Source organism: Chamaea fasciata, unplaced genomic scaffold, assembly GCF_029207755.1.
Source record: "Chamaea fasciata isolate MVZ Bird 193981 ecotype frontalis unplaced genomic scaffold, bChaFas1.0.hap1 SCAF_13, whole genome shotgun sequence".
In the NCBI taxonomy this organism is placed as follows: domain Eukaryota; kingdom Metazoa; phylum Chordata; class Aves; order Passeriformes; family Sylviidae; genus Chamaea; species Chamaea fasciata.
The window spans coordinates 8,269,832-8,295,066 of NW_027094098.1; the positions used below are offsets into that span (position 1 = coordinate 8,269,832).

The 25,235-nt window shown below is 42.1% G+C and overlaps 1 protein-coding gene across 4 annotated transcripts; it reads right to left on the minus strand.

Annotated features, from left to right (window-relative positions):
- Nucleotides 1-373: 373 nt before the first annotated feature.
- On the minus strand, nucleotides 374-24,583 carry TASOR (transcription activation suppressor). 4 transcript variants are annotated; one of them, XR_010722893.1, is made up of 24 exons: nucleotides 23,902-24,583; nucleotides 17,852-17,997; nucleotides 16,652-16,744; nucleotides 15,736-15,808; nucleotides 14,599-14,690; nucleotides 14,095-14,253; nucleotides 12,910-13,037; nucleotides 12,240-12,271; nucleotides 11,488-11,593; nucleotides 10,961-11,064; nucleotides 10,748-10,851; nucleotides 10,451-10,523; nucleotides 10,242-10,316; nucleotides 9,147-9,863; nucleotides 7,702-8,138; nucleotides 6,693-6,831; nucleotides 4,909-5,858; nucleotides 4,104-4,226; nucleotides 3,431-3,590; nucleotides 2,744-2,852; nucleotides 2,411-2,589; nucleotides 2,152-2,310; nucleotides 1,590-1,789; nucleotides 1,257-1,341 (listed from the first exon to the last, which is right to left on the minus strand). XR_010722893.1 is itself a non-coding variant. In XM_066195326.1 (23 exons), the coding sequence occupies exons 1-23, from the start codon at nucleotides 24,290-24,292 to the stop codon at nucleotides 953-955; spliced, it is 4,938 nt and encodes a 1,645-aa protein (XP_066051423.1). In that variant the 5' UTR covers nucleotides 24,293-24,577; the 3' UTR covers nucleotides 374-952. The 4 variants fall into 4 exon arrangements, 3 of the variants coding, with proteins under 3 accessions (XP_066051423.1, XP_066051422.1, XP_066051424.1); XM_066195326.1 differs by lacking the exon at nucleotides 1,590-1,789 and having other exon boundaries at nucleotides 374-1,341; nucleotides 23,902-24,577; XM_066195325.1 differs by lacking the exon at nucleotides 1,590-1,789 and having other exon boundaries at nucleotides 374-1,515; nucleotides 23,902-24,575.
- Between the last annotated feature and the right edge of the window lie 652 nt (nucleotides 24,584-25,235).

Sequence of the window (25,235 nt, forward strand, 5' to 3'; positions counted from 1 at the left end):
GGGTAACTCAGCAGATGTGAAATATGAAAGACAGGATTTAGAAAGACAGGATTAAGAAACAGGTAAAACTGTACTTACCCAGTGCTAGTTCACAAAACAAATAAAAAACCTGAAAGCCCTAAGAATCATTAAGTTGAAGTGGGAGAGGATTGAGGTTTTTCTGATGCAAATTGAACTCCCAGTCATTAAACCCAGGTTTGTCCTTCTCTCATTACAATAATCACAGTGGTCAGATAAAAGCTGGGAGGACACTGATGGTGCTGCACTGGCACACAGCACCAGGTGAGACACGCAGATGATTACTGCACATCAAACCTGGCTTGGGTGTTCCTCAAGCACTTTGCAAAATGTAAAAACCACAGACAAAGCAATGTGTTAGCAAGTCCCTTGTGCATTAAGAGTTTATTTGATTGTTTTGTAATGAAACTGCACTACTGGTTACTCTAATTGAGGTATTTAGCCAAAATCCAGTATATAGTCATGAAAATAAGTACACTGCCTTAGAGCTATGTAAAAACATTGTACAAAATCTGTGTCAATGTCAAATAAATACATTAATTTTAATATTTATGTAAAGAAACATGACTTAGATTCTCTTGCATTTAAAAAAAGAAAACAACTGGCTCTTTCACATATTTTAGGCAGACATTCAGCTTTACATTAAACAGACCTCAAACTGAAGCCTAGGTAACAGGTCAAATACAAATGTAGAAACTTAAAAGTGCCAACAAACAAGATAATTCAAGTACAGTAAACGTTAAAAAATATATGTATTTATTTAAATTTTCGGATGGTTCCAACAGGGACAGGCCATCAGGAATTTAAATAGAACATGAAAACATCTGAGATAACAAGAACAAGAAACACTGTTCCTGAATAAAATAGAAATCGTTATTCCAACATTTTAGAAACAGAGAAGTCCACAGCAACTTAGAAAAAGAGACTTAAGAGTTCATTTCTGTTCTGAATATGGCCTGGAAGAATCACAGCAGCTATTCCAGCCACCAGGTGATGATGACTTTTCTGTATCCATGCTCTGCCTGTAGGCAGATAGAAAATAATTGCTCCCTTCTTGGTTTTGATTTGCAGGAGAAATTGGGTATGTTGTTCCCAGAAAAGTCTGATGAGTGAGTACATTAAAGTGGCTGAATTGATGGGACATGTTTAATTGTCTGCTATAAACCTGGAAGTTACTGAAAGGGGTTTGTTCAACTGCATTGTGTTTTTCTCCTTCAGCAGGGCATGTTGTAGAAACTGGAGAAATTGGCTGTTTGTCTTCCAAGTCAGTTTTGTAAATCTTTTCCACAAGGCCAGTTTGTGCTTCGGGAGATAACTCTGCAACTGATAAGCAGCTTGCTTTAGCATCTACTCCATGTGGGCCCTTGGCCTCTGTCTGCAAAGCTTCCACATGAGTATCATACTTAGAGGCATCACTGCAGATTTCTATTTCTGACAATTCATCCCCTGAATCCAGAGACATGTCCTCCTCATCCTTTTCATCCTTTTCTACAAGAACTACATTAAAAGAGAGAGAAAGTCCTATTCTATTGAAATACAAACTTTGGTTAAAAAGGCCATACACTACTCACAGTGTTACACTTCAGGTCTGCCAGTCCAACAGCACTTTCTTGGTCTTCTGTCACTCGTGTTCACTTACTCAACACACACACTTAACCCTCTGTGGGAGTGTCCAGTTACTTGGTGCTAAAAGCTTCTGCACACCGTGTTCTTATTTAGTGCTGGGAAATCCCAACTCCCAGCTCCAAAGGGGACAATGTCAAAACAGCATCTAAAGTTACACAGCAGGTGAGTATTTGATCAGAAAATTAAAGGAGTACAATTACTGACATCTCGGTACAGTTTATCTACTCTAAGCAGATAAAGCGGGTAGAGACAAGTCTATTCTTTTCCTGACAGATGCCCTCTCTAGTGCCTCGAATACCATTAGCCTGTACTTGTGCATTTAAGGTCTCTGGTGCTCCATCCCCACAGCTTTTCCCCCATCATTTCAAATAGAGAAAGAGTAGCTTCAGAGTTGGGTTTTCCTTGCCAGCTGCAGTGGCCATTGACCAGAGTCAAGGCACACTGTCCCAGGACCTCTACCCCATGCATGCAGTTTGGAAAGGAAAGTTTAAGTGTATTTGACATTACCTGATTGTCTTTGGCCAGCACTGCAGGGAGGATGGTGGTTTTGCTCAGTAACAGAGTTGTGATACCCAACGAGACTTTTGAAGTTCTGCATAAAGTCATCAACAGCAGAAACCACTATGCCATTATCAACATAACTTGAGAGAGTACTGAGATTCTTTTCTAAATACAGAAAAGAAGGGGTTGCATTATTATTTAGCATCTGTTATCAAAAAAGAGCTCCGCCTTTTTTCACAAATGTGTTCACAGATGTGGGGTTTACCTGTTAGGAAGACAACATGTCTCTGTTGTATGTTTTGAGCCTGAAGCCTGATGAGACAGTCAAGTTCTGGAGCATTTCGAGTTTGAGAATCACAGTTATGGTAAGACAGAATCTCAACCAAATGCTTCTTTTGATAGGTGTTCAGGAGGGTGAGCAGGTTCAGGGCATTGGCATTCATCCTGCAGTGGGGGAAAAGCTCGCTATTAGAAACAATTTAATGTCAGTCTAAATATCAAAAGACAAACATAAGAGTAAGTTCTATTTAAGTGTGTTTTGGAGGGTATCATGGAAGCTGAAGCATTTTATCAGCTGGTATTACAGAACCTTACTTACCTCCCCAGCTCTTTTAGTTTTTTTTGTATTTTGCAGTGGACTTTCCACTGCCATTTTCCATCTGGGGTATTGAGATCTTCCAGAAATGTCAGGAACTGTTTTAGTTTATCTGTTATAGAAATATTGAATAAAAGTTAAATTTTGTGGTATGCAGACTGAAAATACTGCTTCAGTATCTACAAAAAGCTGTTTCCATCACAGTACAGTCACACAATTACAAACAGCAGCCACTCTCTTCAAGTTTTCTTCCAGGCAGACTGGCCAACAACAGTATCATAAAACTGAGCTGCTTTTCTGTACCTCAGGGGCCCAGCAGTGGTATTTAAAAGCTGACCTCAGCATACAGGCTCTGCCTTGCTACAATATTTCAAAACATTGTAGCTTCATTAACCATTCAATTTCAAATAAAGAAAAAAAGTATATATAGTATATTTGTGGATGGAGTAGTAGGGAATAAAAGGCTCCACAGACATAACTACACAATGTAATACAAACTGAAGACAAAGTCTCCCTGTGCATGTGTTCTTCAAGGCCACTGGGCTGAGAAAGAGACCAAATTAGCTGAAGTTCTCAAAGAACATCACAAAACCTGGAAGACCTGATCCTTCACTGTGGTGAGTATGGGACCTCTCAGGTACTGGAATGTCAGGATTTTAGTTCTAAAGCTTCCAGAAGGATCACACTCACCTGTAGTGATGGACTCCGGGTTAAGGACAGATTCATCTGACACAACAAAACCCCCAGATACAAACAGCTCATTATAAGTGCGATTTTTCACATCATCCAAACTATCGACCCCTGCAAAGCTGACACAGGAGAGCCTCTTCAGAGTCACCAGGCCAGGGATCTGTTTAAAAACGTTTGAAATCAGACATGTAACCACAGGTCACACAGAAAAAAGAACTACAGAACTCTCCTACCTACTAATGCCAGGCACCAAACTTCAAAACACATTTTCAAAAAATTACTGTTTCTTCTCTTGCCTGGGGAGGTGCTCTCACAGGAGTGTTACAGGAATAAGGTAAACGGGTGTTAAGCACTTGGAATAATTTTACTTTCTGTCCACCACAGGGTCTTAAGCTTTCAGGAATAGCTCAGGTCATCTGAGAGCTGCCTTCACCTGCTGTAGAGCATCACAGAACCAGAAGCATAACTACTCATGCATGGTGGCGAAGAAGTTATGAGTAAATGTTGGGACAAGACCATTTTTACTACAACCTTTTGTTTCTTCAAACTGCAGCTAAACACAGGGCACTGTTGAATGCAGTGCTGTTGGAAGGAAGCAGCCTTGCTCCAAATGAGCTCCTCTCACTATTGCCAACAGCTTTCTATAGCACACAGTTACTTACGTGGGACATACCTTATGGATGAGGTTGGCAATGTCTTCATTTTGGATAATGATCAACAGTTTATCTGAATAAGCTCTTCTCTGAAGGAACTGCTCTGGATGGCACTCTGTATTCCCTAACTCTCTAAGATATTCCTGCCACCACAGAAAGAAGAGACAAGGAAAAAGTCAGTAGGTAGTTTGGTAAAAACAATGCCCAGATGACACCCAGAGCAAGAAGGTTTTCCACTTCAGTGAATCCCAGAGTGACTGGCTTCTTTCTCTCTCCCATACATTAATCAGAAGGATGCAGCAACACAGAGCAGCTGTTTCAGCAAGTCAGTCATTCCTATCAAATCACACACACAGCCAACTGACAGTATCAAACTGCCTGAGTTTTCAAGGAAACCCAGAAGTTTACAACTTTCATCTTACACATTTAAGTGTACAGAAGCAGAGTGACTTCTCAAAGTTCTCTCTACTATTAATTAGAGAGGAAGAGAAAAAACCCCAAAGGCACACAGAGTGACTTTTCATACGTTCTTTCTAAAATGGTAGCTATCACATTTCTTCTCTTATTACCTTTTTTCCTGTAAGGCCACCCCCTGGCAGGATCTTCAGAAAGGACCAACCTACAGGCTGTTCTGTCATCCAGCTCCAAGAAAAAGACTTACGTAAAAGCTAAATATAAGCAAGATTACCTCAAAAGCTCAAGGAAGAAGTGGGACAGGACAGCCTAATTTCACAATTCACTTTCAAAGTGAAAGTGAGTTCAGTTTCATACAAGTGGATTTGAAAGTTCTGATACTAGAGAGAAGTTGAACTGAAACAGCTTTACCTTGATTTCTCTGCAGAGAACACTTTCTTCCTCTTCGTGAATATAAAATTTGACAGTGTTTTTCCGTACATCTGTAATAATTTTGACAAAACTCAATACATCAGGTATTAAGTGGTTAAATACTTCAGGGCTTAACTGTCTTATAAAAACAGAAAAATCTGGTTGAGGTGAAATGTTTAAGTTCTCAGGGGATTTCTGAGTCTTTTCTGGTGGTTCCATGAGATCACCACCAGAAGAAGTTTGATCCTCTGGTTTAGCATTCCCATGACCCATTTTCTCCTTCCCTAGGGGCAGGCTTGCTGCAGGCTGCTCCTGAGCATGCAGCTCTTCCCCCAGGTTATTGCACGGTGGCTCTGGGAAGGGCGCCACGTCACTGTCCCTGCACACGGCCGGCGCGTCGGGCACAGGCCTGGGGGCAGTGCTGCTCACCACCTCCAGGGCTTCAGGACTGGAATGAACTGGGCCACTCTGCTGCATGCAGGAAGAAGCCAAAATGACACTATTCAGCTTCTCACTCAGGCTCTCTATATATTCTTGCACAGAAATCTCTGATGCCTGCAAAGACATGTGTTCGGAAAGTCTCATTATCCTCTCCCGGGCAGAAAGGACTGGAGTGGACATGCCACTGATATAAGCAATGTTCTTTTGCTGCAAAATCTCTTGAATCTTTCTTGCAAAGAGCTTATATTCTTCTAACAGTGCTGTCTCTATTACTGCACTAATGGAATGCTCAGCTGTAAAAGGGTGATCTGTTAGCTCGTACTGATCTTCAAATTTCTCCACTTGTCCTGTGTAATGTCCATCTTCTGCTGTCCCCTTCTGTGTGTCTGAAAATGGAGAGCATGGCAACTGAGAATCAGGATTCCTCTGTCGATTCACTACCCGGGGGTCATTAGGAAGTGCATCCGTTGGTGCCAAGTACTCCAGTGGCTCTTCTGGTGATTTCAGACCTACAGAGGAAGAGTTCATCATCACCATCATCATCTCATATTTGAAAGTCAAGAGACAGCTGATACACCAAAACCTCCAAATCACAGCCTGAAAACAGCATTACTGTTATGCCTTCCCCACCAACCAACTTTAAATCCCAACAATCAAGTCTGCTGAGGTACAGAAGCACAGTACATTTAAGAGCTCCTAAGACAGTAAAACAGCACAGTCCAAGTCTGCTGAAAAAGCAGAACACAAGTCATTTTCCCAGAGACAGCTCAGACTAAGCAAACCAGGATATAGTTCCATTACAAATTAAAAATTAAAGTAGAAATCAAGGAGGGCAACATAATATTCAAGTATTTTCATTTGCTAGTACATTAAAATCCTCACTTTTGAACATTCTAAACACAAATGACCTTGTGGTGTTGAACAGCGACTGCACCTGATCTTGCAATTGTGAACACAAGGGTTTTTTCTAGAAAGGGGAGGATATCAGTGTGATTGATTACTGACACAGCTTCAGTGGTGCTGCAAGGAGTGCTGAAAGCCCCTCATAACCCTAGCTCAGTTTCTTCACCATCTACAGTCAAAACTATAGTTTTGTTTGTTTTTAAAGCATTCACATTTCTAATTTGTGTCAATATGAAGCCAAACCAATATTCTCCACCAGTGTCTGTTTTCATCCAGCATATTTCTGTATTAATCAAATATAAGAAACAACTGCACAGGCCATAGATGTGCTTGCACATCAACATGTGATTCAAGAACGGATCTATGAATCCAGATACAGACCTTTAGAATATGTTTTCATTCACTATTTGTAGGAATAGAGGAGTTTAAAACCATCTTACCTGTAATTGGGATAAGTTTCCAGTGCATTCCAACTTCCCCTACATTATTTGAGCTGGGATGTTGCCTGCGATAGCCATGATCTGTAGGTGCACCAGGACAGGGACTGTAGTCTTCAAAGATAGCCCCAGTGCTTGCTTCCTAAAGAACAAAATGTTCATTTCAAAACAACTTCTTTAGGTTTTGCTTACTATTAAGTTTTTACACTCTGAGCAGTTGACAGAACACACCTGAGTTCACCAGCACACTGGCAATTCTGCCATTAATCTAGTCCAGTCAAACTTGGAAACCTTTCCATGATATACTTCCCTGCTCTATCATGAACTTACTAAGTGTCTAAGGCAGTCCTGAGCACTGGCCTTACACTGTGGAAGCTGGGGGTGGCAAAGAGGAAGGGAGGGGAGAACTGACTGCTCCCTCACTCTTTCCAGGATGTTCTCTTGATACCTGACTAAAGCCATGAGATGTTGGCACTGCTGAGGCACTGCCTGCAACGAGTATTGGGCCCTCAAACAAGCCGATTTCATCTCACGTTCCAGATGGGTAGAAGCAAAACAGTGTGGAGATTATACGTAGGACACACTCATTCCTGCTCTATGATTAGAAACCGGGCTTTGTGTGTAAGTACCAGTAACAGAGATCATGGAACAACCGTTCTTGTAGGGTAATGAGCCGGAGCAAGGAGCTGAGGCATTGTGATCCCTAAGCAGAAGGGAACTCACATATAGCATTGCACCAAGAAGGCACACAAAGAGCTGAGCACGCAGTGAAATGCTCAGAATTCTTCAACTCTGCTCCCTTTTTATTACAGAAAGAATAAAGAATCAGGAACACATGCTTAAGAGTGGAGAGAATTTCCATCTATGTTCCTACAAACAGAAAAGCTTTGCAGAAAAGTTAGTTTGTATCTGTGTTTGCCTCTGTAAAATAAACAGAACGTTCTTTTCATTTAGGCTTGTAATATCTATGAAAATAGTACTTTCACTGTCAGCATCTTAGCAGTTCACTTACTTGTAAAGGTAGTGTGTGCTCAAGGGCTATTTCGTTGGGTGGGAGCTGCAGACTGACATCGACAGGGTAGGGCAGGCACGGCAGGCCAGTTTCCTGCATGGCTGGGCTCTGCGGGTCCCTGAAGGTAACGCTGTCAGCCTGAGCCGTGTGAGGATCGCTGTTATGATCATCTCTGGCCTGAGCTGGAATGGATTCATACTCATATTTCTGTCTCATAGCCTCCTCAATTTCCTCAGTGCCTAATGCAAGGGCCTGACTGACAGACTGTACCAGCTCCGGGTCCCAGCTGCTCCCAGAGGCCAGAGTCTCCAGCAGCGCTTTGATGAGCGTGTCGGCAGCAGGGTCAGACACGCCCGCCTGCCTGAAGTCACTCTCGTGGCCACCGTGGTCAGAATTCATTGACAACACAGAGTGTGGTGAATCCAAGGTTCTGCCCCCTGAGAAGGGGAAAGGAATCCATTACTCAGTCTTAAAATAAAAAAATCAGATCCCCCACAAACATCTAGCACACACCCACAGTGTCACTCTTTAGCATCAGTTTGTACGCAAACACACTTTAACAAAAACGTAGACATGCACTCATCACATATTCTACATTAATAATCAATGTAAAAAGACCTTTGAAGGTTCGCAGAATTCCAAGCAGGAATCCCAACCATGAAGTCCACCCTTTGCCTCCTTCATCCCTACATGCCAGTCACTATCCTTTGTCCCCCTCAAGAGGACAACTAAGATCAGTCACTTCATCTTCCAGTGATTCATATACACGAGAGTGACTGGTGCTTGATGGAAATCCCCTCTTCTTGTGTCACCCTGCTCCCATTTCCCCCTTCTGCAGGAAGCCTCTGTAACTGCCTTGAGAAAAGGGTCAGGCAAACAGAGATCACAGGGGGTTTTTTCTGGCAGATCTTAAGTCAGAAGGTATCTGTGATACTTCTCCGAGGTTTGGACGTAGATAATTTCATGTATAGAATAATTAAATCTTACTAGGTTGTTTCCTTTGTCCCACTACACACATTACTGGCTATTTCAAAATTTAACCATGCGTTTTCCCTTCAATCTGAACTTCTTAGGTATGACATAGGGTATTGGACACAGCAAAGTCAAACTCTGCAGAAGACAATATAAAGTCCACTGAGTGTTCTGTATTAGAAAGTCTTTGGACAGCTCCACAGGCAAGTAAACGCTTTGAAAGTCTGCCTTCTTTCCAAAGAGGCAAAACAAAAGCAACTTCCAGGAAAATTTCCCCTAACTTGTCTCCTAGAAAGTGGAAACCTGCAAAAAATAAATTTTGTCTCTATTGATAGATCTCAGGCCAATATTTAAAGGAACCATAGTGCATTAAATTGTCACAGCATGCAAAAATATAATCTATAATGATCAAACGTTAAATATCCTTTGAATAAGAACGTTTAAAGAAGAAGGCTAAACAAAGACTTTCTTACCTTCGTACTGACAAATAAGCTCTGAAGAGTCACTCATTTTTAGGTATTTCTGCGAACTTTCAGATTGTTTTTCCAGCTTTCTTTTCAGACCACTTCTAATTCTGGGGTCTTCAGAATCAGAATCTCCACCTACGTTTTTCTTCCTACACTGGATCAAGTTAATAAGTTTTTTGAGACTTTCAGTATCATATTCTCCAGAAGGAGGCAGTTTTTGTTTGGCAGTGGCGGCTTCGTATTTGGGATGGACCCTTTTCCTGCATTTCGCCTTGGCAAAGTCAGAGTGGTCTTCTGCAGCTTCATAATCTGAGGCGGGACTGAAGCGCTGAGGGTTGCGGTTTCTGTCCAGCAGTTCCCTGACTCTGCAAACGGGGAGCTGATAGGCCTCACAGCCAAATATATAGTCCCGCAAGCACTTCTGAATGTGATCTTTGTATTTTGGGGCAGGGTACAGAAATCTTTTGTCATCCAGCCGTGTTGAGTACTCTTTGAATATAAATTCTCTACCTCTTCCAGGGCCACTGTAGAGTTTTTTAAAGTACTCATGTATGTACTTTTCCACAACAGCAGTGAAATCTGGACTCCTGTCTTTACGGGACTGAACTAAAGCAAAATACAGAGACTGGACCAACTTTGTGAATTCCGGAATGTTTTCCTTCTTTTCGTGCAAAACCATGGCAGTTGAACTTTTCTGAGTTCCATATGGAACACTTTTTTGAGCTGCCATAAGAGAAAAGGGAATCCACAATTAAAATCAAACCACAAAGCTATAAATAAATGATGACTAGTTAGCAATGTTCTGTGTTAATACAAAGGGGGTGAAACACAGTTTGGAATGACCACGAAGAAATAATTCAGAAGCCAGGGAAGCCATATCATGAAATTTCAACAAGTTTTACTTTCTCAAATGTGAACAAATGAACATACAATGTGTGATATTTGCTTTTGTGAAGAAACAAATATTTCTAAACACCAACACCATGACCATAACCAATGCAAACTGTTACTTTTAGTTCACAGTGACTGAATACTACAAAGTCTTCAACAGAATATCATCTCGGTTTAAATAAACCTGTACACAACAGTGAACACACGTACCTGAGTTAATTACACCTCTAGGCTCTGGAAACAGAAACAGTGCATGAAGCACACGGGACCGTCCACTCTGGTGGTCTAGAACACAAAAAAATAAAAACAGTTAAAAAGGAGAGGACCACCAAAAGTCAATCTAATACTCAAAACCCCACCCCCCAAAAAAAACCCAGAACAACCAACCCAACTCAAACACAAACTCAGAGTATGCTTACCATAAGGCGACATCATTTGCCAAGGAGAAAGAAGAAAAAGAAATCCTCTGTCCACAAGTGGTTTCACAAGGACCTGTTTTCAAGCAAAAAGAGCAAACTGCTTCAAAGACATTTCTTCACTATCAATACTCTTCCTGACTGTAAGATAATTCTGTCTTGGGCAGAGAAGTGCCCTGATACTTAAGAGTATGCCAGCTAAGGAATTCCAGGGAGACTGTGGATCTTGTAGTATGCCTCAAATTACTAACTAGTAAAGTTATTTTTAAAAACAGGAATAGTCAAATCTGTTGCACTCACAAGTTTCTCTTTCTCTAGTTTTTGAAGTAAACCCTCTAAGTGACTCCCAGAACGGGACTTCTCCACAACTTCATACAGGCTACAGTATATGCCATTCTTCAACACTGACACGATACAAGGGGAGAAAGAGAAGGTAAGAAAAAAAGAAACAAAACTGTAATTCAGAAAACTTGCAAATTCTGAATTTAAAGAAATTAAGGAAGAAAAATTTACCTTCTTTTCCTCCTTGGTAACTTTCTTTAAGGAAAAACGATGGTGAAATTTTTTGGTTCAACTGATCAATGCTTAGAACTTTTTCCATCTCAAGCTTCTCAGGACTGGAGAAGAAGGGTGGGGGGAGAAAAAAAAAGATTTTTTTTTACCTTCTATATTCCTACACTCACTGATAAAATAGTAACTAGCAAATACAAATACATGCTCTTAAGAATAATTTCTTTCAACTATCTCATGAGCCAAGGGTGTTTATTCCTGCAGAGGAGTGTGTGTCACTTCAATGGGAAAAAAACACAACAAAGCCACAAACAACAAAACACCAAACAGCAGAGAGATGTTGACAGCTGTGTGCTGTGTGCCTGAACTCAAGAAAGTTCTAGACACACAACTCAAGTCTTGTTTGATGTATTTAAGGCACTTAGTATTTTAGATTTTCACCAGAATATATCCAAAACTCACCAGTCTCTACTCAAAAGAGTTTTAATAGAGCAGTATTTTAAACTTACTGTCTAAATGGCAATACTCACAGCTTGCATGGAAGGAAAAGTCGTTCTGCTGATTTTAGGGAAACGTGGCACACAAATTTGCCTTTATTCCAAATCTGTCCCCTCCACAATGTAATATTACATTTCTCTAAATCAAGATGGAGAAAAGAAGACTAAGTGAAACCGCTTGCCAGCTGTGACTGAAAGAAGAGGCTGCTGAATCGCCAAAACCAGTTTAGGGAAAATTTCATACTAATACCAGACCACACAATAACGTTAAAAGGTAACAGAAAGGAGGTTCTCAACCCTGTTATGCTTTGACCTGCTCTGAGCAGAGTAAAGGTGGTTGGTTTCTTACCTACACCTGTCAGTGTAAGCACAACCTCAATGCCAACTTATGAGGAATTATATCCTCTTTCCTTACCTTAACTGTCAACCACTTTCATACATATCAATTTTGCCTGAATGAGGTTCAAAACAAAGCATGACAGAGAATCATATTATTTGAAGTGTCACTGACCAGGGAGATTCAGGAACTGAAGATCAGTTCTTAGCACACTCTAAGTAGGAAAGAGGGGAAAAAGACTTTTGATTTTGTTCACTAGTGGTTCATTCTGATAAACGAAGATAAAGGTATCTTTGATCATCCAGTATCAGCAACCAGCATGGTTCAGGATAGAATTCAGGTATACACTCAGCATAACTTAAGTGGTCAAACATAAAACTACAGGGGAAAAAACATCAAAGCCTTTCCCGTCTGTATCATAAAACCAAAAAATGGAATTTGTTCTTACCTGTACTTCTATCTGCATGGAAGGTGTTTGCTCTAAACAAAAGAAGACAGACAGAATGACTAGGCTGAAACAGAGAATTCTGGCCACTGAATTTTAGATTAAGGATAGTTTATCAGTCTAGCAAAATAGCAAGACTGGTAATTCCCTCTCTAACCTCCATCTATCACTGCTCCATCATCTTGTACTATTTTAGATACCTTGATAACCGCTTTTAGCATTTCATAGTACAGTCCTCACACCTGGACATCTTCCTATCAGCACAGGTATCACAGTGGATCTGCGAGCAACTTGCCATCTACATATTCTCTCCACAAGCAGTTAGACAGAAGTGAGGGGTTCAGAGACAAAATATACAGAATATTATTTTAGAGCAAGATAATGCTGTGAACATTTTTATGCCCACAAATTTCCTCAGTTAGGAAAACCCCCTGCGCTATTTGTGGATTCCACCTGGGCAAAAGGCAAGCAGCAGAACTGCTTCCCACAGGGGCCATCCTGCTACAAATTCTGCCAACTCTTGCTTTGCATTAGAAGTATTTATTATGCCAAGTCCCTGTAACACATCCATTCATTTCAGCACTATTCATTTGCATCAATTCAAACCTACTGCCAAGAGCTATGAATTCTTCATGCTACATGCAGATATTCCAAAACTCATTTCCTAGCTTACCTTGATGGGGGCACAAATTTTGGTCCTTGTACCATGTCATCTTTATAAGTAAATGAAACAACAGCATAGGGACAAACATGTCTTGGTCTTCGCCTGATCTCATCAAAGCCGTATTCATAAAAGTAGTACTGGGAAAAAGAAGTGACAATGTTAAATCAGAAGGCTGGAATAACAGTCAATTTCTTTAAAAGTCGGTATTTAAAATAAAGAAGTTTTTAAATGCTCCTCTCATAGGCACTATAGAATACAATCAATAAGGGTAGTTCTCCCTCTTTTACCAACCACTTAGATATGGACAGGACTTCAGGAGCGAATCAAGAATGAAACATTCTTGAAATGCAACATTTACTTGAAAGTATTCTTGGCAAGAGAAGGGATAAGTAATAAAAATAAAACAAATTCAAAGTAAAGTGAATATTGCAATGAGTTTTGGAGTCTATCCTTAGTTCAGTCACAAAATTCTAATATAAAATGTTAATTTAGGCAAATTTGTAATGAGAAATGAAAAAATACATTAATTTTTTAGCCATCTGATTCTGTGTCCAGCCCAGTGATTTACAGAAGACAAAAGAAGTTCTCAATACTAAAGAGAATGCTTTCAAGTAAGGATCCTGAAACCTGCAGATTTGGTGGGATAATCTGATTGCAATAGATTACTGCTGTAAGAGGTAGAACACCTGGAGGAACATAAAAGCTTGGAACTGATTTCATTCTGTCTCCCCTCATCATCTCCAAACCTGAAAATCTGGAAAGGGGAATAAGAAAAAAACAAGAAAATAAAGAAAAATGCTATTCTTTCCCAGCCAACATTCTCCCTTTTAGGAGTCTCACTTAATGACCACAAACCAGTAGTACTTTCACACTTCAAACTCCCCAAACTAAGTCTTCTCTTACAGCCTCCATTCCAGTCTCATGTACACTGCCCAGTTACTTCCTATTCCACCTCCACCCTAATTGTGAGGGAATCTTCGCCTGAGGCTCTGGATCACACAATGGGAACAGGAGAGGCTGCTGCGCTCTCCTGGGATTACTAACACAGGCACCTGTGGGCTGCTACACACACCCAGCTGCAGCTCCACAGGTAAGCTCAGGGTTTGTTGTACCTTCAGTGATTTTCTCTCCATCTTTTCAGCAGTTCTGTTTATGAAGGTTTTATGTAAGAAGGTAACACAGGCTCAGCTTTACCTGAGTAAGTTCGTAGGCTCGGTAAGCCAACAAGGAGTTGACTTTATTTGCATTCTTTGAAACATGACACTCGTGCTTTGGGGTGGGATCAAACACGCCCTTGGCAGTCGATTCCATTGCTTTCACACCAATGTGGTCATAGATGCTTTTCATTTTCCCCTGCAATAAAGCAGAATTGTCAGCAGGAGCTTGTTCCTGGAAACTGGCAAATTGCTTCAAGTACCAAAGAAAGTAAGAGCAGAGAAAATGAAACAGGCCATCAAGAATGCCACTTCTAGAAGTATACTGTTTTCATACTTTAAAAAAACAAAAACAATAGATTTTTGCCTTTTATAACAATTTATTATGCATTATTTAAGCTTAGTATCAACATTGGATTTTAAATCTAGTAGAGATCTAGTTTCTCTATAAGCAGATGACTGTGCAAATTAAAAGTTAGGTTAAAACCACCTGTGTGCTTTCAGTAAGCAATGCAATCCTTCAAGAATAGCAAGACAAAATTACCTTTATTATTTTAAAAACAATCACATCTCCAGTTGCTCCAGATTCCAGAGGATTAGGCTGCAACAAATCAGCATACTTGGAGATATATACACCTGAGAAGAGTATAAAAATAAACCAAAATACATTATGCTGAATGTTAAAACACTATTAGAGGTTTGAAAAGCATTACAAGAGATTAAAACTCAAGGGACACAAAAGAATAAAGATACAACTGACACTCAAGTGCAAAGGTAAAATAACTTCGTGCTTTTCCATATTTAGTAATTCCATAGATTTTAAGGCCTCAAACACACACTTGTCATTTGTCGGTCTGGCTGACTACCTCAGATCAAAGAACTGTAACTAACTGAATTCAGATACTCTGATAAGCATCCATTCTGCTTAGGTTCCCCTCATTCCAAGTCTGCTAACTCCTTTAGCAAATTGCTTTGCTCCAGACACTTTACCAGCTAAACCAGTAAAAAAATTGTATGCCCATAAAGCTTTGTTTTCTCCACCTCACACCTATTTCTGCTTTCAATATTCATGTCTCCATTCATTCATATTCCTATTGTCTGCTTTCAATACTCACGATACCTCTGTACCATGTTCCTCTTACACAGGATGACAAAATCAGCTCCCAATTTTCTATTTGAAAAGCTTTGCAAAAGGAACTTACTGTCTTGCATTCTCAAAACTCTTTTAAGACCTTGTGACTCTTCTAAGTCTCCAATTTATCTACGCTCTTCTTGGATTTGTGGATTCAAGAATTTTAGGTTTATCTACATCAAAACAGAGCTGAGCTACTGTGTCCAGGAGGTATCTCTGAATGTACACACCAACAAACAAACACAGAGGCAGCCAGCCACACACTGCATTCACCCTTTGGCCCCTAGGTTTACTAGAAAGACGTGGGATATTGGTTTGACTTTAAGCCAAAATGAGAATTAGATCTTCTCTTTGGGAAGGGAATTTAACTGAACTACCCAAAAACAGAGCTACGAAACAATGTTCTGATGTCTATTTCCTTTGCTAAAAACACCATGCTGTGATACTGCTGCAGTCAGCCAGAAAAAGGACTGAAAGTTCACACAACTGAATCACATTATCTGCCAACTGCCACTGAATAACCAGCACTTATAATCAAAAGATAGTTACCCATGGAAGGGCTGCCCAGAATTGTGATTTTGGAGTGGCCAACCTGCAGCCCCTTTTCACATATGCTCTGGATCTAAAGAGAACAATTTTTTAAGCAAATCTGTTAGGAAAGCCAGAATATGAATAGAACAAACAGTGAGAAATTACAATTACAAAATTTAAACTGAGATTTAAACAAAACCCCAACCCTTACAAAGAGAGGTGAGACTAGTGTCTGAATTCTCTATAAAACAATGAAACTGTGCAAGTCGAACTCTGATATGGAGCAACTACATAGACTCACCTGCATCTTCAAAAAACACAGCCTCCCTATACCTGAACACTGTTTAACATTACTTGCCTTTAATACAGAAAATTTAATATTTAAAACAGAAGTATACTTGTCAAATGATTGCATGCTTAAGAAATCCTGACTCTACAATAGTAGACAAAGAACAGAAAACACTTTTCCATCACTTTGATTAAAAGTATATGATCAAGGAAGAGACAGAGAAGACAATGTCCATTTTCTAATACTACAGGTTACCTTGTTGATGCAAATAAAAAAACACCAAAACCCAAATACAATGAAAACACAAAATACTCCTCCTCAATTAAAAAAATAACCAAATACAAACCCAATAAAATCTCACATGCCATCCAGAAAATCTATCCTTTTACTTACAGAACAGAGCCTAAACCAGAGAAGATACAGAGACATGTAAATGGAGTACCTTAAATAGCAGGGAACAGAGGATTTAAATGCTGACATATTAGATCCCTTTCCCATCCTTCTACACCTTCCAGCGCTGAATTTTGCAAAAGTAACTTAAAAGTTGTGTCAATAAAAACACTCTGGAAAAAAAAACAACCCCAAAGCCCCAAAATCTGTGAATTGCTGAAGAAAGCATTTCCCCTGCAGCATTTCACCCCTCACCTGGCAGCGATCCACCATGAGGAATGCGTAACTCTCCAACAGCTCCTTCTCCAAGCGCCCATCAGATTTCAGCTCTCGGCGTTTTTCTGTGAACTGTTCATACACAAAGTTCTCAGCACAGCTACACACACTGCTGCTGGCACAACCAAGTGTCAATGTTTTACGGCCCCATCTATGTTAGCAGATCCAAGTGTACGAAAATAATCAAATAATAATCCAAATTAAATCACCGGGCGCTATAATTAGATTTCAAAAACATTATACTGTGGGAAATCCAATTGGCTAAATCTGCCCAAGTGTTTGGTTCTTTTAAGAGACACTCTTCAAACAAACCTGTGCAGTAACACTTTAGTTTGATCTTTGTAGCAGAACTGGCTAGAACCATACAGCCCAATGCCTTCCACATCATTTTTGAAACTCCAGAAATAAGGCTTTTTCTCTTTTTAGGAGACAGATCTCTTACACTGTGCAATTATTTTTGCAGATGCACCTCACTTGTGCTGAGGTGGTTTTTACCAATATTTCTCACCTGTAACCATGAATAATTAATGTAAAAGCAGAAAATGCTTCAGTTTACTTCATAACTTCAAGACGATAATCACAGCAAACGAATTATATATTCAATTACTTCATATGTGAAGCTTTTTAGCACTGGGAATGCACGTTTCATTTGAGAGTGACAAGAGCAAGCCAAGGCTGGATTTAAGGGACACCACATAAGGCACAACAGAAGGGCTTCAACCAAGGTGTTCCACTTACTAGATCAGTAATCAACTTTAGTTAAAGTGCTTCTTGGAAAATAACAAAACTACAGAGGTAATGGAAACTTGTATCAGCCACATATTTGAATCTTAATTTTCACAGGAAACGTCAGCCTTCTAAAGGAGACATGAAAACATCTTTCCAGGTGTTTAAAATACCTTAATAAAAACTGAAAGCTAAAAACACACGGACTTAAGTGGTGCCAAATACAATTTTTCTTTCGGTCTTCTTGAAGTATCTGGCTGGCAAGAGTTTAAAACTATGCAGTAATAAACTTGCCTGAAAAATAGCTGTTTCCATTTCTGGGGATGTGAGTTTGCAAATTAAGACCAACCACATAACTGAAAATAATCCCCAGATCTTTGCCTCTAGATTGAGAAGAAGCACTGTCACTTGCCTGGTACCATACTAAGAAGCAGAAGCCACAAATATACTCACTTCCTTTTCCAACAGTTCACTATGAACTAAGCTGGCTCTCCTGTATTTAAAATGGGACACTGACTTTAAATCCAAGTAGGAAGAATGCAGAATCTTCAAAATATCCTCAAATTCCCGAGAACCTGGAAGTACTGGCTGAAAGAGTGCTATAAAAGAGAAGAAATAAAATAATTAGTACCAATATACATGTGAAAACATCCAAAATTTTCCAGTTCACTGACAGTTTCTGCATGAAGATAAATGGTTTGTGATTCAAATCCAAAACACCTGGAATACTTGGCAAATATGGACTTTAGAAAGTTTATTTTAAAATTTCCTAGAATAACAGCATCTTTAAAAAATCATGTTTATGTTGTTTTAATATTCCTCTTGAACAGCTACTAGTTCTCAGAAGTTTGTAAGGGAAGCACCTCAAGTCTGAATTTACCACTCAGAAAACATCTAATATGTACTGCAAAATACTGTAATTAAACTTTCAGAACTGTAATTTATTAATTAACTCTTTTAATTAAGAAATGGGAACAAATTGTCTGGATAGAAACCTCAACAAGAGTTTCATAGCTTGGCCTCACTTTGGAACTATTATGAGGTTTCGTGTTTGTTTGCTTATGGCAATTAAGTTAAATATGAAGAAATCCAATCCTATTTAAAGAAAACAAATAAGCTCCTATTATTAAAAAAACCCCACTGCCTGTGCTCATGCTTGATGATGTTATCCCTTGTTACACCTGCTTTAAAAGGAAAGCCCTTCATGTGCTGCTGTACAAATTCCCTGCTGGGCAAACCTTTGCCCAAGTTCCCACAGGGAAGCAGTCATGCCCCTGAGCTTCTTATCTGTGTTTGGGTGCCAAGGTGAAGACTGATCAGAGGATAACCCCAGAGTGCGCCAGCAGAGGACGGCAGTGCAGATTTTGAGAGCAGCGGCCAGGAAAATAATGTCTCTGGGGGAAGTGAACTAGCACAACACAAAAAGTGGGTTTTAACCTCAGAGTAACTTCCAAAACACGCATCGAAAGTGTAGGATTTTTACTGTAGTTACAACAGTTAGGAAGAACAACAATAGTACTAGTCTCACCAAAAAAAAAAAAAAAAAACTACCATTACTCTAACAACAAATTAAATTTAATTAATCTTCAAAGTATATTCTCTAATTTCATGAAATAATATGGCAGCAGACTTAGGCAGCAATCTTTCCCTTTTCATTTGCAGAAAAGATTTACTGCATAAGCCTCAATATAAAACAAATGTTCTTAATGAAAACTGAACTTTTCTGTGTTATTTAGTAAAAGCTGCACACTTAAGAATGCAACAACACCACATCTGCAAACTGAACTCAAGCAATGATTCCAACACCACCACCAATGAGAAAGTGATTTTTTAAGAGAGGAAGTTATGAAAGCAATTTAGAAACCACATTTATGTAACACCCTTTTTAGTAACTACACCTTCATTCTTGAAAACCTGACAGCAATATGGGAGGAGACAGAATTGAGAGCGAATGGAATTCTCAACTTAGTATTACTGAGGCTGAATGCTCTTGTGAGGAAGAGGAAGAGGAAGAGGAAGGGGAAAGGGAGCCTGCTGCAAGTACACACACCCTGGGAAAGCACCCCCTGTTCCAGCCCAGCCCCAAACATCCCTTGGACACTACAACAGTCACTCCCTGTCAGAAAGATCTGGGGCTCACATGCTGCCAGCTCCTCAGAAACAACCAGTTAAGGCAGAAGGTGATCTGTGCCAGTTGCTTGACCGAATTTCCTGGTTTCACTGCTTTTACCAGCGTTTACTGTACCTTATCCCTTTCCCCTCCTTCCCCCAGGACACAAGCTCAGTAAAAATCAGCCTGTCACTTCCATCTGCAGCCCAAGCAAGTGGAAAGCATTGCAGGGTGAGCTAGGAAGAGCCACCACAAACCATATAAAATGCCTCACCTACTTTCCCAGATGCAAACCTAGGAAGAATTTTTTAAAGACTGTTCCAGTTTTTTCTCCCAGAACTTGAGGCACTGCAGGCTCCATGTTCTCAATGAAAGCGTGATGCATTACCCAGTGAGGTGAGCAGCCAGGCAATACACTCCTCAGGTTGTCACCTGAGCTGTGGTGTTCAAGGACCATGACAGCCTAAAACATCAATGTCACCATAGCAGGGTGTACCTCACTTCAAGGAAGGAGTGCAGAAACAAGGCAAAACTAAAAACAAAAGTATAAACTAGATTTTGTACAGCAGTGACCAAGGCCTGCGCTCACAGGGAAACCATGAAATTACGGAGCTCATCTCCAGCCCTCCATCACTTCAAAGACCAGCCATGTGCACCTACGTATCTTCCAGCCTTGCTACACAAAGCTGATAAGGGTATGGTGTACCTTTACTGCCCTGTGTTAATTAACCAATAATTAAAGTAAGGACTAACCTGCAGCATCCTTACAATACAAGTCAATTGTTGTGGAGTTTGCTGGCTTGTTATGCACAGGTGAAAATAAAGAAATAAATACTGGCTTTGTTCAGCTTCTACCCAGGGCACTGGAATACGTGTAATTATTTTTAGGTGGAAATTGAGTTTAGCTAATAAGTACTAGTCAAGGGACAGGGACTGGACTGGATGCTTGGATGTAGGTCATGCCTGAGAGGCTCTGCTTTTCTTTCACAGCTGCCTGATGTTTCAACTTCAGAAAACTGAGATCGGAATTACTGGGTTTGGTTGCTTTAAGTTGGAATGCGTAGACAGAGCCATCCTCCTTGAGCAATCCTGAACAAAGTTTGAAGCGAAGCAAATTACTGATTTTCTTATCAGCTAAGTTGGCAGAATGCTAGCATTCTTCACACAGAAGTGCTCTTGCTACAAAAGCTCAGTTGAGAAGCACCCTTTAAAGTCTTCATTTTCTTCAGTCTTCATTTTTTAAGACTAAGACAAACAATCTGTGCTGTTAATGAACTGTGAGATTTTTACCTTTAGGACTTTTTCAGCTCAAAATGTCTTGTGCTCTCAAAAGGCCTAAATAGTTACCAAGCTCAGGAACCGACAGAGTTCTCTATCTAGAAGTATCCTGTAGCAAATAGCAGATGCACATCTTTACCAAAGAAAAGGAAAATTAGAAGACGAAAGACAAGGCAAAATGATGAAGCACAAAAGGGACAACCCGGACCTTCATGAAAGTATTGCTGAGAGTTTCACGGGTAAAAGCAAGACCATCTTCCCCGCTCAGCCTGAGAAACAGGCATCACTTGCTACTTTAACGGACTCCAGAAATAAACATCCAGCTTCAATCCACAATCAACCTCTTAAAGGCACTGACTGCGATGTCAGCATCACCGGTGGAATTATCCTTTGGTAAGGGGATCGCTCATACAGTTCATCAAGTTAAAAGTGCTCTTACACGTCTTTATCCTTAAAATTTGCTTCCCTAATCCTATCAAGGACCTCTAAAGTTTCAAGCAAACCTCTGAAGACCTGACACCTGAATTAGAAGAGGCCAGGACAAGCCTGAAGACAAATGATAGATAAGCTGCTCAAGAGAGTAGAACGCCATTCCTAAACTCTATATACCAAGAAAACAAACCTTCAAGAGACTTCTAAGGAGGAAGACAAAGGCAGGCACACCTTAAAAAAATAACGTTGCAGCCAACCTTTCATTTGTTGCCTGAATTCCTATGCCAGGAAAAAGAATGAGGAAATTAAAAGTATTCTCTGTGCCAACTGATCACAGTTGTTTTTAAGAGGTATCTCTCCTCCAGATGCATTTCTTCAGATTACAAAGGATTTCTGTTGACTTTGAGTCTCTACTTAAGTCTCCAAGAGGAGAGATAAATTCTGAAGAAGATAAATCAGCAGCTAATGCCTGAATTTTCTAGGCTAATTCTCTTACATTTTGGAAGCTAAAGCTTAAATTTTCTCTTACATTTGCGGTTTCAAGATTCAATTTTTAATTGCCTCACTACCAAAAATTGTTCCTGAAACACCTTTTGTTGTTTAAACAAATCTAAATATCCACCAAAAAAAAACCCCACCTCTAAACAAACTCAAATATCTCTGACAAAGTAATCCTGTACGTACTTCGTACACAGTAGCTAAGCCTTTACAATTAAGACAGCAGCTATCTCAGGATGGTATGTCCAGGAAAGAAATGGTGTTTTAAAGAGCAAAACAAGGACAATTCCAAGGCAAGGAACGACAGAGGAAGCTTCCATGTGTATTGCTTCATGCTGGGCTTTAGAACCAAGCCAAGAGCTCTTTTGATAGGGAGTGGTGACATTCAGATTATTTTGCAATTTAACAACATGTATTTAAGCACTAGCAATAAGGATGGTGCAAGCATGTGCCACTAGAGCATCAGATGATCCATGCAGTGCAGATCTTCCAGTTCAGTTCCAGAACCGACTGAACTGCATCATTTTTCGAACGACAATACAAATCCCAATAGCAATTTGGTTGTCCTCAAACTGCATGTTTGGCAGTCCATGCTGTGACAATACTCAGCAACTGTAAGCCCACAAGCACCATGGGCTGAACGGAGCAGGGTCTGCTCTGAGAGCTTTGGAAGCTCTAAGTCATCAGAACGATCAAAATACCCAAGAGCCTTTCTGCAGGCCAGAAGGAAAAAAGGTAAGAATGGGTCAAATGACCTTGATATTACCAAGTAAGTTTTTGAAGTAGGGTAAGAATGGCTTCCTCTTCTACCTTAGAGGCCACAGAAGCCTGAGGTTTGAACTACACAATCCAAAACATTTTGCACACTGCAGATATCTCTGCATAGGCAAACGATGAATTTAGACGACCTGAAAAGGTATTTCGCAGGTTTTCATTCACATTGGAACCAAATGCCAAAGAGGAATTTCAAATATCGTTCATCAAGTACTAAACATTTCTGAAATACATTTAAAGGTATTCACATGTAACCACAGTTGCGTGTGACATACAAGACACTTCAGTTGTTCATGAGGCACCACGTTATATCCGGACATTTTTCTGTCGGATGAATTATAAAGGACTTTTTTTCTCCAAATCAACCCAGTTCCGCTTACAATGAATCTCTGCCAGACTTCTATCATCCCAGAGTGGGGTGGCAATGGGAAAGACCAGGAAGAAAAAGGGGTCATTACTGCCAAAAGGAATTATTCTATTACTGGAGAGAAAAGACTGGACAATGAAATAAACCTACCTTCATCTCTTCCTTACAGAAGAAAGCATTTCAAGAAGTTAAGATGTTACTCTCTTCTCTGAAGAACAAGAAGCCTATTCAAACAAGTATTTCTGTGATACGGACTAGGTTAAGGACTCCATATTGCAAAAGGTCAAGAACTAAGATAAATTTCAGGCTGAAAATCAGACATGTCTTCAACTCCACTTAACGAAAACAAGGTTAAGCAGAAACCAGAGGAGTCTTGTGAAAAACAAGAAACACCACAGGCTTTCAGAAGAAGAGTTACTCAGAAACAAAAAAAAAAAAACCCTGGACACTTGGAAGCAGAACGCTTCCAAGGCGAGGCACGAGAACGTGTGATGCTCCCTTCCTCCCTGCAATGAACTTTCACCAGATAAGAACAGTCTTCTGCGTATCATCAATGAAGGACAACTCTGCTGTGCTTGTTTAGTCTAAACTAACCAGGATTACACCCCTCTCCTGCAGGGAGGAGGTCAGGGGGAAGAGAAAAGCGAACCATCTTCGCTGATGTCGGTGTCCCAAAGAAACATCTTCTCCACATGCGAACGAACCTCCAGAAGCAGAGCTGAGATCAACTCAAGCCCACCCTGATTGCATCCAGTTTCTCCTCCTTTTAAAGCAGAGGTCTGAAATTCAAGCCAAGTTTTTGTTTCGGTTTTGTTTCATCCTCGTGACAAAATAAAAGTGAGAAAGAAAAGAGGAGGGGTAGGGAAAGAATGTAAAAGCCTGGCACTAAAATCGGCTCCCCAGCAGCCTCGCGAGTGCGAGCCAGCAGAGCCTCCTCCACACCGCAGGGTTTGCATGCAGCCGTGTGAGGTGTCTGAGGACTGCCTGATGAATCGGATGGAGAGGGGAGCGAGGTAGAAAAGGGAGGGGAAGGGAAGGAACAACCTTTCTTTTCTCTGCTCTTCCTGGGGATCTGAAAGTTCCTCCTAACAGGCAGCTGGTCTTCTGGGGGCTTAGGGAGAGGGGGCGACCCCCCGAGCACACCGCTGGGCGGCTGCTGCCGCTGCTGTTCATTTGCCGTCGAGATGCTGCTCCTGCGCTGGCTGCTGCTACTGATGCTGAGGTTTGTGGGGACCTTGTCCTCTGCAGCAACAGCAGCCACCAGCAGCGCCTCCCCAGCGCCACCGTTCTCAGAGCGCCCGCCATTTTGTGCGGTGTCCTCAGCGGCTTCTGCTCTGTTACTCTCCGCTCCGAGGACGCCCGCGCTGGTGTTCTCCGTCCGCTGATGCTGCTCCGGCTCCATCTCGCCGCCACTGCGGATCGCGGCATCCGCCATTCCCTCCGGAGAAGCGAGCCCGGCCGCCCGCGCCTTCTCTTCTTCCCAGCACAGCGCCCCTGCCCAGCGCCCGCAGCGCCCGCGCCGCCCCGACTCCCCCTCGGCCCGCCTCACGGCGGCCCCCGGGCCGCCCCCGCCCCGCCACACAACATGGCGGCCGCGGGGAGGCGGGGCTGCGGCTGCCCGGCCCAGCCAACCCGCTCGCGGCACACGTTATAAATAGGGGCGCGGCCGGGGCCCACGCGATGGGGTTGGAGAGTCGCCGCTCCCGCCGAGTGGCACCGCTCGGACCCGCCGCTCCCGCCCAGTGGCACCGCTCGGACCCGCCGCCCCCGCCGAGTGACACCGCTCGGACCCGCCGCCCCCGCCGAGTGACACCGCTCGGACCCGCCGCTCCCGCCGAGTGACACCGCTCGGGACCCTCCGCTCCCACCGAGTAACACCGCTCGGACCCGCCGCTCCCACCGAGTGACACCGCTCGGACCCTCCGCTCCAACCGAGTGACAGCGCTGGGACCCGCCGCTCCCGCCGAGTGACACCGCTCGGACCCGCCGCTCCCGCCGAGTGACACCGCTCGGACCCGCCGCTCCCGCCCCGGGCACCGCTCGGACCCGCCGCCCCCGCCGAGTGACACCGCTCGGACCCGCCGCCCCCGCCGAGTGACACCGCTCGGACCCGCCGCCCCCGCCGAGTGACACCGCTCGGACCCGCCGCCCCCGCCGAGTGACACCGCTCGGACCCGCCGCCCCCGCCGAGTGACACCGCTCGGACCCGCCGCCCCCGCCGAGTGACACCGCTCGGACCCGCCGCCCCCGCCGAGTGACACCGCTCGGACCCGCCGCTCCCGCCCCGGGCACCGCTCGGACCCGCCGCCCCCGCCGAGTGACACCGCTCGGACCCGCCGCCCCCGCCGAGTGACACCGCTCGGACCCGCCGCTCCCGC

Coding starts and splice junctions, on each gene's coding strand:
- TASOR (XM_066195325.1), bottom strand. CDS start 24,292: ATGGCGGATGCCGCGATCCGCAGTGGCGGCGAGATGGAGCCGGAGCAG. Junction 17,998..23,901: donor GAAGAGCAGAGAAAAGAAAG/GTTGTTCCTTCC, acceptor TCTCTTTTATAG/CACTCTTTCAGCCAGTACTT. Junction 12,272..12,909: donor AAATTTGTGCCCCCATCAAG/GTAAGCTAGGAA, acceptor TCTTTTGTTTAG/AGCAAACACCTTCCATGCAG.